Genomic DNA, 15564 nt, shown 5'->3' on the forward strand with positions numbered 1-15564 from the left:
TGAAATGGGATTCTTTGCACTGACTTTCTTGAGCTTTGAACTGGATCCTTGGAGAAGGTCAGTTAAAAGTCTTTGTGCCAATGTCTGAACTCTGCATATGTTTTCTTCCCTAGGCAAATTCAGAATATGCACACGGGGCTGGATTTGTCAGTGCCGGATTACCAGGAAATCCGTGGGAAGATGATGTCTGGCCATGTAGAGTATCACATTGTCGTTGTTACCCGACTGGCTGCCTTCAAATCAGCAAAGCACAAACCTGAAGATGTAGTTCAATTTATGGTAAATTTTTTATTAGTTCTGTCTTAGTGATCACTTTCTTAATTAGCTTTAATTATTTTGGTCCATCTGTAGCAGATACTTTGCCATCACAGCCAACAGTCAAGGTCCTTGGTAGGACAACAGAGTCTGTACCAATCGTTACCCGACTGGCTGCCTTCAAATCAGCAAAGCACAAACCTGAAGATGTAGTTCAATTTATGGTAAATTTTTTATTAGTTCTGTCTTAGTGATCACTTTCTTAATTAGCTTTAATTATTTTGGTCCATCTGTAGCAGATACTTTGCCATCACAGCCAACAGTCAAGGTCCTTGGTAGGACAACAGAGTCTGTACCATTCCTGCAGTAGGAGTATTAGACATATATTCATTGAACTTTTTATTCAAGAGGCTCAAAGCAACAATGACTGTTTGTTGTTGCCTTTAAGGCATTTTGCATTGTGCATCAACAGATAGAAACCAATTAAGCTTTTAGAAGTCTTGCTACAAAATTAGTGGCTCTGATATATGTATCAGTACTGGGACTTGGTACATAAACATGAAATAAATGTATCATAGTTACTTGAATGGAGAGAGATTCATGTGGGGCAATGTGAGGAACTATCCTTGATCTATTACTCTTGACATGGTTTTTAAAATCCTTAGTAAGAGGATTTTACAAGGAAGTGTCCATATAAAACGAGTTGGATTGTCTTTTTATGCTACTTGCAGAGTAAAGCTTTGAAAACATATCACTTGAGCTCATTTCACCTGTTTTAAGTCATCTATAGCACGTGCATACTCACTTGAGCTGTCTCACCTAGACTGTCTGTTGAAAAAGGGTGCACGTAGGGTACTTTTTATTTGATCTGCTTCAGCTGCCTGCTATGCATTTCTCTGTCCATTGGCTATATAGGAGCTCTAAGGGGATACACCCAGTTGCATGTGTTGTGAATATGTGCTCTTTTCAGATGTTTGGGGGATAGCTAATGTCAGAATAATGCAAGTGCATGGTTACTTGGTTATTAGTCCTACTGTAACTCCCATTCTGGAGAAGATAGCTGATAAATGGATATTTACATAGTCTGATTTGCAGATAAAGCCATATTTGTCAATGTTTTGCAGATGTGCATGGTGTGATCTCATGCATTTATTGCACTCCTTAAACTATATACAACTTCACAGTAAAATCAGCAGTGCTGGCATAAGGGTCTGTTTTGTTCTCCCTCCTTGTCCCTGACTGCTTGTTCTCAAATCTGCAGCGCTTACTTCTGTGTGCCAGTGTCATGTGGCTATCCTGTATCAGCAGCTGAGGAACTGGTCCTGGGTAAAAATGGGGTATTTGAGGGTTATTTAGTACTGATTTACACCTGTTTCTTGAGCTGACAAGTTGCACAGCCCCATTAAATCTATTTTAGGGCAGGGGAAGGGCCAGACATAGGCAGATAAGAGAAGGGGATGTGGAATTGTATTCTTTTTCTGCAGCAGGGTTTTTTTTCAGCCTGCTTTATTATGGAATACTTCCATGCAGCTCTGTGCAAGAAACAACCTGGCTAAATGCAAGGTGTTAAACTGGGCTGTTGTCATCTAACATTTTGCTGCGCTTAAGAAAAAGTAGGTAAAATCAACTTGTCCATAAAGAGGAGAAGCAGACTTCCTCCTGTGACCCCCCTGCTTGCAGAGATTGTCCGTTCCCATGTCTGCTGTCTCTAGGAGGATTTTCAGCAGTTAGTTGCTCTTCTCAAGTGAAATGAACCTTTCTGATTTCTATTCTGGTTAGACCTCCTGACATTTTGTTCATCACAAGACAGATGTGTTCTGATGGGAATAACATTTATCTCATCAGAGGCATTTTTTTTCAGCTGACCAATGAAACTATTATATAGTTTGGTGTATGAGAGTAATTTCAAACCATGGGCTGGGAGGTTGGAGGATGGATGCTTTGCATCGATTCATTCCAGTGAGTCTTTTCTCTGTATTACTGGAAGGAGCAGAGGGATTCACCTGTCCTAACTTATCTCTCTGTAAGTTGGGTATTTTAATCTGAGTCTGTCCCTACTTTTATGGTCAGTGGGGAGAAGGGCAATGAGGTGACTCATCCTCTGGAAATGCCTCTCTTTGACCATAAAAGGAAAGCATTCTACATTTTAGACAGCTGGGGTGGGGGGCTTTTAACTCCAGGTAAAAATGCCTAAGGCTTAATTAAGTTGCAAACATCTCACTGTCTATACCACTGTCAGTATCCTCGGGTTTTCCACCTAGCCTTCAGAAGGTTGTGGGTTGCTCATAAATCCTGTGCGATATTTACCTGCCCCACACAAGCCCTTTGGATACCCCAGAGCATTTCAGATGATACAAGATGCCTGTCTTTATGAAGAAAAATCTGCTCTCTATGCTTAGATGTCTGCATTCGCTGCGGATTTCTGAGCTCCCATCCCAGTCAGTGCAGCACTGTGGAGAAGAATGTAGTTGAGCATGTGCAGTGTGGGGGAAGCCACTTTACTTAGTGAACATCTGGTACCATCTGAGAAACCCTGAGTGATCTTAGATGTCTGCACAGGGCTGGCAGATGTGACACGGGACATAAAGGCATTGGCACCATCCTGGAAAAGAGACAGGTGACATACTGTACACCATCCAGGGTACGGCTAGCTGCCTGTGTTCAGGTGTGTTGGGTTTCAGTCACATCTTGCCAAAATGTAGTGACTATGTCTGACTGTCACGAGAGCTGAAACACCTCCTGCGTGTAGGCAGTTGTCTTAACCTGGAGGCAAATCCCAACCCTGTGGCTGCCATCTGAGGTGAGTTGTACCCGTAGCGTGTGCGTAGTGCCCTGTTCTGCTGGGTGTTTTACCAGCACGAGAAACATCGTGACCCTTCCCCAGAGAGTTTGCAGGGGAAGTATAAGAGAACCAGGCACTTGGGGAACAGCGGAGGAGGATGAGGTTACGTTGGGCAAACATATCCAATTTGTATAGCAAGGGGGAGTGAGATGAGATGTCTGAAGGAGGGAAAAGAAACAACTATGTGCCTGTTCTGCCTTCCCAAGTATGTGAACAGGATGGGAGAGGGAACTTCTTTTTGGTGTTGTTGAATTTATCAAATTTGAGAGGCAGGAGGAAAGAGCAAGTGTCCGAGTACTGAACATGTAGGTCAGAGAAGACCGGTAGGTGTGGGAGGATTTGCGTTGATATGTTAATCAAATTTTGGCTACCCCAGGAGCCAAGTCTGTGTTTTCTCTTTCATCCTCTTCATTCCCTACTTTCTCTCTGGAAAATAAAACAAAATCCTCCCTGACTGGAACCAGTACACTCTCCCTGAAATATTAGCTAAAACAATTTTCCTTGTTTAACTGTTCTTCCACCTATTTCCAGGGAAGTGGCTGCCCTCCACGCTCTCATGCCCTAGGTGGCAGCAGGAAGGTGGATTTCTGTGCGTTAGGCTGTGAGCAACTGCAGGCAGCGGTGTGACTGAGCAGCGTGTATTGCTCAGATAGCTTCTTTGTGTCCCCCCAGGAAAGATGGTGAGCAGGACAGAAGCGTCCTCTGAGCTCACCAGTGATCTCTGGGCTGCGGTTTAGACCACACTGGGTCGAGATAGGTTAAAGGCCTATAACCAAAACCAGATGAACATCAAAAAGAGATTTAAATCTGACCTGTGGCGTTAGTGGCCTTTCCTGTGGGTCTGAGCAGTCTAGAGGTCCCTGTTCTCAGCCATAATGGGACTATGCAAGATGAGTATTGTAGTGTTTCTAACTGAAATGTTTTTGAAGCATTAAAAGAAGAAATTCCCTTCTAAGATGACTTTCAGAACTAAGTTCTTAAAAATGGGGAGGGGGATTTTTCAGTTTAAAAAATGCTGTTTGCAAATGGGTTGTAGGACTGCTTAACCTTGAGGTTTTGGTAATTGGAGGAAAACCCAGCTGTGTTTCTTTCAGAGGTCAGAATACTCTTGCCCCGTTGAAAGAGTGAAATTGCTTTGGTGCTGCAAAAGTGACATTTAATGGCCTGTAGATCTGCCATTTTCTGTTAGAAGAAGAAAAGTCTTTGTTTATCTTAAATGCATTTCTTCTAGCCACACCTTACTTTTTTTAGCAATTAACTTCTCTCTTCCCAGCTTTATTAAAAATCCACCCAGCCTATAGTGCCTCCTCTTTCTACCTGTGCCCAGTTTAATTGCTGCTTTTTTACAAGTTACTTCTGTTAGTCAAGTTTGTTCTTTCTCAACGCTGAACAAATAACTTCTGGTGTTTGACAGGCACAGCACATTTTTGGGAGGAATTTACTACAGAACTGTCTTCCTCTCATAAAATGAGGGAGCGTAAATACGTGGGTGTGTATTCCTCTCTGTTTTTATCATTGCCTGTTTGCATATGTTGGCCTTCTTTCTGTGGGCCTCAAAATCTGTGCGTTCAAGTTGCTATTTCCTGACCAGGTGCTTTGTGGAGATAAATTCCTTTACATTATAACCTCTGTGATGTGAGAGGGGGAAAAAAAAATCCCTGCTCAGTGTAGCAATAGGTTCAGGAGCCATTAAGAATTCATGCTGATTAAAGAGAGGTATGAGAGTGCTTGCTCTTCTGCTGGGCAAAACAGGTGGGGAGAACAGCATGTGGTCATGTAATTAAAATCTACCATAATGCATACCCACGAGGTCACCAAGCAACATTAATTCTGTTATGGCTTGAATTGGGAGTCCACAAGCGAAAGCTTGGTTTGTGCTGTCTGCCAGAAGGGATGCTTTCGATTTCTGAATCCGAAGCTGGTGGTTGTACAAAGGACGACGCTGCTGTTCCTCATTTTGTGATAGTGTTAAGAAGTGGGCTCTGTAAAATTAAAATCACAGTAACCTTAAGTATTTCATGTAATACTACAAAATCAAGAGTGCTCTTATTGGCTGGCCAGAGGGCTTGAGTTAGCTCTGAGACCTCCATTTCCCTGAAATCCTTGCAGTAAATATAAAGCATCTGAAGACGAGTTTGAGGTCAGATGTGGGGCATTAAAAGGAGCCTAGGGAAAGGAGGCATTAAATCTCATTAATACTGAGTGGGATCAAATTCTCCTATGCAGATCTAAGAGTCCCAGGCTCATATCCTACAGGCATTCTGGTGTGTGTACTTTCATGCGTGAGGTTTTCCTGAAGAAGGGGGCAAGGCACATGCATGAGATTTGAGGGATTAGCAGCAAACATCAGGCTTTCCCTTTGAACTTCCCGGTGGTTTTCTTACCCTTCTAGCTATATTTGATCATACTCAACTTACTTATTTGTTCCTGGTGCAAAAAAAAAAATAGTCAAACCCATCCCTGTCTCTCTCTCAGTTCTGTGCTGGATGTTAATTGTTACAGGCAAATAGGGTCTTGACCTGGCAAATATGCACATGCTTTGCCGTATTTGCATGATTAACTCTTTTGAAGTGAATAGATTGAGCCTTTGATATTGTGACTTGACAGAACTCCTTGAAGTGCGTGCACTCAGGCTGACTTACAGGTGGTGGGGGTTTAGCTCAGCAGTATTCACGGAGTTCAGTTAGAGGCATGGAGTGGGAGAGGATAATTGCAAGATCAAGACCTAATGGAATTACAGGAAGCAGAAAAATATTTAAATATTAATCAAATGGGACTTAGTACACTTAATAGGAATGATAAAATGTATTTTAGAGCAGCTCTTTGAGTTTTTTTAACCTGACATTTTGGGCCTTAGGATCATAGACACTTTTCAGAGGGTTCTGAGAGTTAACCAGGAAAAGCAAAGTTAAATTTTATTACATGCGTATTTACTATACGCCTTTTTCCTTGAGAATTGAGGAGGATGTAAAATTGAAACAGTCCAAAATTGTCATGGCAGGGCAGTGCTTCTAGACTGGAGAGGTGCGGGAGTGCTCTGGGTGACATATGTGACTTGACCTGAGAAAATACACTCTGTGAGACCTGGCCGGCACTGTGTAAGGCCCCTGCGTTGTCCCTGTGCTGCTGTGTCCAGCTCTGGGGTCCCCAGTACAGGAAAGACATGGACGTGTTGGAGCTGGTCCAGAGGAGGCCACGAAGATGCTCAGAGAGCTGGAGCACCTCTGCTGTGGGGACAGGCTGAGAGAGTTGGGCTTGTTCAACCTGGAGAAGAGAAGGCTCCAGGGAGACCTTATTGCGGCCCCTCACTGCTTAAAGGGAGCTTACAAGAAAGATGGAGAGAGATTTTCTACCAGGACTTGTAATGTGATAACACAAGGGGCAACGATTTTAAACTGAAAGAAAGTAGGTTTAAATTGAATATAAGGAACTTTTTTATAAGGATGGTGAGGCACTGGAACAGGTCGCCCAGAGAATTTGTGGATGCCCCATCATTCAAGGCCAGGTTGAACGGGGCTTTGAGCAACCTGGTCTAGTGGAAGGTGTCCCTGCCCATGGCAGGGGTTTGGAACTAGATGATCTTTAAGGTCCCTTCCAACCCAAACTGTTCTGTGATTCTAAATGCATCAGTATGAGGTTGTTGGATTCAGACAATCTCACTGCTGCATTCCCAGCACCAAAACCAAGGTAAAGGTGACAGTAGTGTTGAGCGAAATGTAGAGGACCCAGCAGCAGCCAGGGTTTGAGGCAGAGGGACAGCAGGCGAGGACCTGCAACTGGCAGGGGCTCACTGGGGCTAGCTTTGGTCTTAGGTAAGTGCGGGGTAGTTTGGGCTGGCAGTTCAGCATCTTGCCTGTCTGGTAGGTTATCCCAGCAGAGGGCATCCCCGCACTGTTGGATAGCAGCTTGCATGGTGTGCTGCAGGCTTTTGGGTGGCATATTAGTATGCTTTGGATATAGCGTTATCACACTGTATGCTGTGTCGTGTGTTATGGTTGGTGGTGTTGTTCAAAGCCCACGCAGATTCACAAAGGCTCAATTAGCGATAGGATGCGAGGGTGTGCATTTACTTTAGGTTCAATGGTGTAATTAGACATAAATTGAGATTTATGAATAATTTACAGAGTTTGATAGAGGAGGAATGAAAATTAAGTGGGAAAAGAAATAAGTTTGCATGCCTCACTGTTACTTTCTGAGTATTTTAAAGCTGTTTTGGCGTAGTCTTGTTGTTTGGCTGCTGTCTTGTAATGCTTTCAGACATTAATTTGTAATTTATTATTGAAATTATTAGATGTTAAACATTTTTCACAAATCAGACTTGACTCTTTTTTGTCTGGGTGGAGGATGGTATTGTTTATTCTTCATAAAAAGTAGCGGTGAACTCCCCACTGCCCTTCCATTTGTGCTTACGTGGTATTTTTGGGAGGGGCCCTGGCATCATACCATGTTCAGCGTGCTACTGGAACCCAGAAAACTAGAAATGTACAGCAATTCGGAAATTCCAGAATTGCTTTCCTCTCTCTTTTTGGGGTATCTTTCAAAGGGAGGATTGTCTTATTCTTTATTGACATCACTTTAGTGGTTGGCTGTTGAATGGCACTTCAGATCCTGCATGCAGAGCAGAGTGTTGCTCATTGCTCACACTTACCTCAGTTGTTTACAGGAAGTAACCCTAAAATTCTTGGTTTTCATTCTCCTGTCGACTCAGGTTTTGTTTTGTGCTTCAAATCCTTTTTATAGAGCTGCTTGCCTTTTCTGTCTGGACACGGAACCTGTAGTGAACATTGTACAGCTGAAATGCAAATATTTTTCAAATCAGCGAGTTTCTTTGATAATAAATGCAAAAAGGCAGGGAAGCATGAAAACTAAGGTGGTTGATGCTCTGTGCCTACGTCTAATTTAGTAAACCAGTCGAGGTTTCTGTTAATGTCAGGACTTCTTCTCCGGCCTGGAGGGCAGCTAGCATAGTATGGCTGCCTCCATAGCATGAAACTCTTACCATCTGCAGTGAGCATCAGCACCCAAACTTGCTACTGAGTGGTCTCTGCACCAGGCTAAATCTTGGGCTGAAAAATTATCTGGGGGAGTGCTAGCTGCCCAGAGTCAAAACTGCTGGACATCGTCAGGTTCCAGTAGGCGCTATAAGGTAGTAGACAGTCTCAGTTTCCGGTGCCTAGGAATACACCTGATACCATTCAGTGTGCTAGTATAGATGCAGTTATGGATTCTGGGTTAATCTACAACCTCTTTCCAAAAATGTGCTTTTTGTTGGGTTGACTTTGTTTTTTCACAGTGTTGGTATAAGAACTCTGCCTTCTTTCATCTCAGGATGTGGTGCTTGCATCTCTCAGTCTTTTATGTTGCAGTATTAATTAGGACTCACTCCATTAGAGTTCACCAACATGTGTTCACAGAGGGTAAAAGCTGTAGTAGAGGATCTGTGCCATACACACTCCATTAGCACTTTTTTTTACTCTAACTCTGTATTCATTGAAACACATTTATAGATTATGGGGCCATGGAGGGCCATAATGAATATATTGTCTGTATAATACCACAGTTGCAGAGCATGACAGTCACTCTGCATTGCACCTGTAATGTCACTTAGAGATAGTGTTTTGTTTATGTGGGGGTTTTGTGTATTGATTTTTTAAGGTATTGAATTCAAAACTTAATGTGGCATAGAAGCCACACAATTTCGAACCAGCATTCCCATGGTTATTGCTTTTCTTGTAATATCTTGGGCTTTATTTCTCTTCAGGCTTCCTGTCTTTGTCTGCAGAAGGAATGACTCCATTCACTGTTGGCATCTTCTCCCTGTATGAGAACCCGTAGGCCATGGCCAAGTTGCTGGTTTTTATTTTCTCATGGATAAACTGAATAATCGGGGTTCAGCTGAGGTCTCTGCCCTCCGGTTTCCGTAGTAGGTGCTCTGCAGGGCAGCAAACATGCCAGGTTTTTAGGCCTTAACATCCAGAAGGCATCTGAAGGCCACCAGCGCTGAGAAATGGGTCTTCTGGCTCAGTGGTGAAAAGGTTCAGGCTGCTTTCTCCATCAGATACCTACCTGGTTTGGGCTTCTCTTCCCTCCCATCTCTCAGGGCTGGGCATCATATAGCTCACCTTTAGTGGACAAGGATTTTTGCTGTCAGAGAAAACTATCTGGAGCAGTGACCTTCCCAGTATTTCGTTAGTTGATGAGTCAGACAAATGGACACTGGGTGTGTGGCAATGAACTTCAGTTCCATTAGGGAGTGGATTTTAATGGCAGAATTAGAAGAACAGCAACAATGCTTGGGGATTCACTGTGCAGATAACAGGCTTTTACTAGGCTGTATGTAAACCTTCTTGGTAATTCACGTTTTTCCACTTCAGTTTCCAGAGCTTATGTTTCACAGCACTTAAACTTCTGCTTTGCTGCTCATGTCACCCCTGTAAAGAAACTTACCCAGGCAGCACGTTTCATTGCAGGTTTCCAAGAAGTACAGTGAGATAGAGGAGCTCTACCAGAGACTGGCGGCACGATATCCACAGGCTTCCCTTCCACTCTTGCCTAGAAAAGTTCTCTTCGTGGGGGAATCTGACATCTGTGAACGAAGAGCTACATTCAATGATATAATGAAATTCATCTCAAAGGATGAGGTTCTTGTGACGAGTCCTGAGTTACTGGAATTTTTAGGTAACTAAAAGATGTGAGTGTCCCCTCTCCCATGAATGTGCTTGATAAAAGCATTATTAAGTTCTTGTAGTCTTGTCCCCTCCTCTCAGTGGACACATGCCTCATTCAGAAGTGTTGGTACCACAGTCCTTGCTTTGAACGTATCTATCCCACTGCCTCTGATTTCCCTTAGGCATGTACCTAGGCTGTGACTCAGAACACATGGGTTTAGAAAGCTGAATAATCATAAATTGTCGGTGGAGAGACGGACGCTAAAGGTACAGTACAGGGTCTCCCTTAGTGATCAACTGTTCCATGTTTTGTCTGTGTTTCATTCCTAATGAAATTGTTAGGCCTTGCTGAAGACAGTCCTAAAGCAAATTACTGACCCTGAGAAAGATTTGAATAAAGGACAGATTCTTTTTTAGTTAAACCCATTCTCTGGCCCTTTTTTTTGTTTTAATTTTCCTTAGCCTCATGTCCAGCTTTTGTTGCCTCTTCCAGTGATTCATATAGTTCCTTTCTTATGTTCCTGGGACATAGCAGGGAGTCCCTGAATGGATGGAACAGATGGGCTTCTCTGATCTTAATTCAGCTGAGAGCTGCTGAGCGGGGAATACTCTGGCCTGGTGCTGTGCGGGATTCGCAGTGCAGCATTCGTTTTAAGGAGGTGAAGTTGCAAGGTGCTAGCAACTCACCATGTGTGAACAGCCCATTTTGCAAAAGTGTCAAGTGTGGCCAGATTAGGAAGCTGTCAGTCTCACAGAACTTCTAAAGTCAAGGAAGGCAAAATTGCATAATATTTGGCAAAAGCCTTTTGCTCATAAGGTTTTGGAGTTTTGGTTTTGTGTGGGTTTTTTTGTTGTTGTTTGGGTGTTTTGTTTTTTTTTTTCTCCCTGGTAATGTTCTCTTGAAAGCAGATCCCTTGTTCAGAGAATGCAGAATTTATGTTGATTAACCTTTGCATGCTGATTAACCCAACCCTGGTGCACATGTCTGCAGCTGAATTAGTCTTAACTGTCTTTATGCTGTGGACAGATTGGATGCAAGCAATGTGATCTGTTCATCGAAATCTACCTTAGAATAATATATCTCACCCTATCAAACAGATGGAATTCAGTACCTACACTGTAGATGCTCAAGCTAGCTGTGTACACTTTTCTTACAGATGCTAGAGACATATTCAATACATTCAGGGGTGTTTAGAAAATCAACATGATAAAACACAGATGACTGGGGTTAAGATAAACAGGATCCTAACTTTCACTGCCTACCCTGACCGGCACTCTCTTGCCTAGAAGGGCAGCATAAGACCACTTGCTCAGTGTAGATAGGCTAAATGTGGGTATGAAGTCTGCCCTGGATCATTTGGCAGATGCAAGCATGAAAAGCTGGGTGAGAGGTCTCTCATGCCATGTTACTGTAACAGTCAGCAAGATGAAACCATGAACTGCATCCATCATGGTTTTCACTAGCCTGTTTTTATCTAGTATCATTATTTTAAATTGATTTCCAGAAACTCCACAGCAAAGAATAGTTCTCTCCTCATTCTTCTGGGCTTTGCATTTAACAAGTATGGTGAGAAGACTTGGGCAAAGCACATTTCAGTTTGCTGAATTTGCTAGTTGGATGGGTCTTGCATACTGAAGGGAGTTAGAACTTCAGGCTTCATTTCTGAGTGTAAATTGAAGAGGTGTTTTGGAAATACTTTCATGCTGATCAATGCTCTAATTTTAGCCCAAATGAATTAAATTAGTAAAAAAAGTTCCCTTTATCTGAACTAGCTATGTGAACTAGCTGCGAGTCCAGAGGAGGCCACAAATATGATCAGAGGGCTGGAGCAACTCTGCTATGGGGACAGGCTGAGAGAGTTGGGCTTGTTCAGCCTGGAGAAAAGAAAGCTCCAGGGAGCCCTTATTGCAGCCTTCCAGTACCTGAAGGGGCTACAAGGAAGCTGGGGGGGACTTTTTACAAGGGGCCTGTAGTGACAGGACAAGGGGGAATGGGTCTATATTGAAAGTGGGGAGGTTTAGATTAGATATCAGGAAGAGGTTCTTCATGGAGAGGGTGGTGAGGCACTGGAACAGGTTGCCCAGAGAAGCTGTGGATGCCCCATCCCTGGAAGTGTTCAAGGCCAGGCTGGATGAGGCTTTGAGCAACCTGGTCTAGTGGAAGGTGTCCCTGCCCATGGCAGGGGGGTTGGAACTAGATGATCTTTAAGGTCCCTTCCAACCCAAACCATTCTATGATCCTATGAAAGTTATCTACCCACCTCTTAGCGAAGTATTTCGCAGAATTGTGGAATGGTTTGGGTTGGAAGGGACCTTAAAGATCGTCTGGTTCCACCCCCTGCCATGGGCAGGGACACCATTTATGGCCTCTCTGTAGCCAGTGGAGAGAAACAGGCATTTCAGAGGGGAAACTCCTTCTAAAGACAACTTTTTATTTGGATGGGATGAATCACCATGTAGAAATTCTGTTGTTTCTATTGACTGTAGAAGGAACATAAATAAGCAGATTAGACGTGTGCTGCTATGTCTCAGATAAAGTTCATTTCCTTTGTCTTCCTCTACTTAACTGCTTTAAATCAGTAAACAGATCAGATACATAATGACACATCAGTGGATAGAAGGGACAGTCAGGAATGTTGAAAGGGTTTCACAAAAGCCCATCCTGTCCTTCATTCCCCAAACAAAACCATCAGGAACAGGTGCAAGGTATTACGTAAAACATAGTTGTTATCCTGTGTACTCAGTTTTGCATCTGTTATTGTATTTTGGAGGAACAAAATCTACTAGTGCCATTGACTTCAAGGGTAAAAACATTCCGGATGACAAGGAGAAAGAAGATGGAGAAAATGAGACACTGGATTTTTTCAAAGAGGAGAAGACACCTGACTTAATCTCACAGCTTTCATCAGTGGAAAATGCCAAAAGAGAGGAAGAGGAGGAAGAAGAGGAAGAAGTTTTAGACCCTCTTGGTATAATCAGGTATGGCTGGTAGTGCCTTTATTGTTTAGTTTTTAGCCTGGTTTTCTAAACAAATAAGGCTGTTCTATGTCACTGTCCCCTCATCCCAACATTTTGTAACATCAACCACTTTCAGCTGAATTTCACAAGGGAGAAGAGGCCTCTGCACTTATGAAGGAGGCGACTCAGTAGAGGGAAGAGACTGTAGTGCCTCTTCTGTGCATTCCTCAGGAAATCCAAGGGACAGAGGGACACTGTGAATGCCTTGATAACAGTCTCAGCTACAGTAGGCACTTTGCTGGACACTGCAGGGTCCCACCACCAAATCTAAAGCCACCAGGATCCGTGGGATGTGCTGTCCTGGAATATACTGGGGTTTGCAGCGTAAGGAACTGCTTTTGAGCTCACGTGTCTACAAGGAGGTAAAATCACAGTAGCGTAAAGGCCAAAAGCGCCAGCATTTCAGTCATGATGTTCTCAAATTGTCTTTTCTTTCCTTCTTCCCTTATCTGAAGGTGTAACATGCTAAATGCCGCTAAGGCATAAGCAATAACAGCTTGAGAAACAGTAGTTGAATCAGAGCTTACTGGTGTTAGTATCTGGGTTTGCTTACGTGTCCAGTAATTTTCATTGTTATTTTCTTCACTTCAAGATGGAATTTCTCACTTAATTCCCCACAACTTTTCTAACTACTGAAGCCTGGGACCAAATTTAGTTTCTCAGTGGCTGGGATCATGAGTAGTGACTACTTTTTTTGGCGTGTCTCAGGTTTTAGATGCCCAGGTAGAAAAGACTTAGCTGTTCTTGATCTTCAGTAAGCACTGACTGACTCAACTGAATTGTTTCAGCCACCCATAATCACCAGCCACTACTGAATGCTCCTTGTCTTGGACCCAGACAGTGCTTTCAAAGTGCTTCTTTATAGGAATAGGCAGCAACTGATAGTAACAAGCCAGAGCCCTCTCTTGGTGTTTCCCAATTACCTTGAATCATTTCCAAGGGGATCATTCACTCCAGGCTCTAAGCTGGAGTCTCCCAGGCTAAGTCAGGTCAACTACAATGATTAATACTGGAAGTGCCATTTGGACTTTGCTCCTGCTATTACAACCATATGTAATTGTGGATGTCCAGATATCTTCCATTTTCCTTGAAGTATTTAATCCTTAACGTATCACCAGAAAACTTTAAATATTATTCTTTTGATAAAGCACGTGCTTAATTACTCAGCATCAAAATTATTCTTTTGTTGAAGAAGAGTTTAAAAAAGTTAAATAACTATTTACAGTAAGAAGTTAGATAAAGCAGTCCTTCCCACAAAGTGGTCCTTAGCTGGTAAGTTTACAAAAGAAGCTGTCCTTTTTTGGATAGGAAAATGATCTATTGGGTTAGAAAATGCCATGTTGTATTTTATGACTTAAAACAAGTAGAAGCTGTAAAGAACTTGCTGTGCCAAAACAAGCAAGAAGTTTGCTTTTCTGCTCTGCACAGTTTGACATAGCATTTGAAAGTCTTGATTATTTTGGTCTTCTAGTGCATCGAGAGATGACAAGATCTGGTCTTTTATCCTCATTTAGTTTATTGCTCCCATTCCTTTCGAGAGCAGAATTCTTAACGAATCAGAATAACTTCATTTATATAAGGAGTGTGGTCTTTACTGGTACAGAGCTGCAGCGTGACAGTTACACAGTCAGACGTTTTTCACTCTAAACCAGTGGTTGGCCATCTATAATATAAAAAAATCTCCATATGCATTTGTTATTGTTGTAAATCTCACATGTACAGTGTCGAGGCAGAAAAATGAAAGTGGAAATGAGAATCCTGAGTATGATTCTGCATTGTCTGTTATTCTCCGGTAACTCACCCTGCTTCCATGAAGATATTTGCAGTTCACATCAACAGAGATCAGGTCAGACATAAGCATTGTATCCCAGCGTTACACCATCTAATAAGTGTCTGGGTAAGAGGCCAAAGGCAGGAGCTTAGCTCTCAGTGGATGGGTGTTTCTTGGGTGACCGTCTTAGGGTGTTTTCTATGCCCATTAAAATTTGGGTGCTTACATGCCTTGAAGAGGGAGCTTGCAGGCCTCACAGCTTTAATGCTTCAGACGTGCTTGAAGTTACTTTGAGATGGGGATGAATAAAAAAGGAAGTGATGCAGACTGGATAAATATGTTTAGTGGTAAACGACTCCCTAATGCATAGCAAATTGAGGTTTAAAAAACCAACCAACCAAAGAAAAAATCCCACACCAAATCCATGATCCTTTCCCCTGTGAAAAACCTTTGAAAAGATGTGAAGTCAGCACTGCAACAAGACAGTCCATTTCAGGCAGTATCAGTGGCCAGGGTGCTTGGAGCAGCAGAGCTCTGACCTAAATTGAATCATGTGTTTGGCATAATCATACAGGGTTTTTTTTTCTTTCTGGACAAGGATGAAACAGCACAGGCCTCCATATGTTGTCAGTACGCTTCATTTGCTAACAACTTTTCCTCCTGGGCCAGAAGGCTGTGACTTGGATTGTGCCCAGCACTGCTGCTGTGCTGCTGAACTACCAGATCTCCAGTTAAATGTACTGGCCTTAAGGGTAAAATGCTAACCGAGGGTCTTTTTGCTGGTTTTGTATTGCTGGTGATCATCCAGGTGGAAGCTCATAATGGTCTGGTTCCTTTTGCCTGGGGGAGACATCCAGGTTGTGCTGATTCTCTTCCTTGCATTCAGGGCTGTGTCAGAGTTGCTTTTTCGCGACTGGTGGGTGACTCACTTGCCACTTCTGCTCGTCAGCTTTTGTGGGCATAAATGGTGGACTGCAAACTTTGTGTTTCCCTGCTATATGATTTTCATG

At 42.9% G+C, this 15564-nt stretch overlaps 1 protein-coding gene across 1 annotated transcript in view; it reads left to right on the forward strand.

Annotated features, from left to right (window-relative positions):
* Positions 1 to 117: 117 nt before the first annotated feature.
* HS1BP3 (HCLS1 binding protein 3) overlaps positions 118 to 15564 on the forward strand; it is a 46472-nt gene continuing 31025 nt past the window's right edge. The window contains exons 1-3 of the mRNA XM_010147679.1: positions 118 to 279; positions 9568 to 9775; positions 12537 to 12744. Coding sequence (XP_010145981.1) covers positions 127 to 279; positions 9568 to 9775; positions 12537 to 12744 — 569 coding nt within the window. The 5' untranslated portion in view covers positions 118 to 126. The remainder of the gene's footprint in view (positions 280 to 9567; positions 9776 to 12536; positions 12745 to 15564) is intronic.

The sequence above is a fragment of the Eurypyga helias genome, unplaced genomic scaffold (genome assembly GCF_000690775.1).
Source record: "Eurypyga helias isolate BGI_N326 unplaced genomic scaffold, ASM69077v1 scaffold13752, whole genome shotgun sequence".
Lineage (NCBI taxonomy): Eukaryota > Metazoa > Chordata > Aves > Eurypygiformes > Eurypygidae > Eurypyga > Eurypyga helias.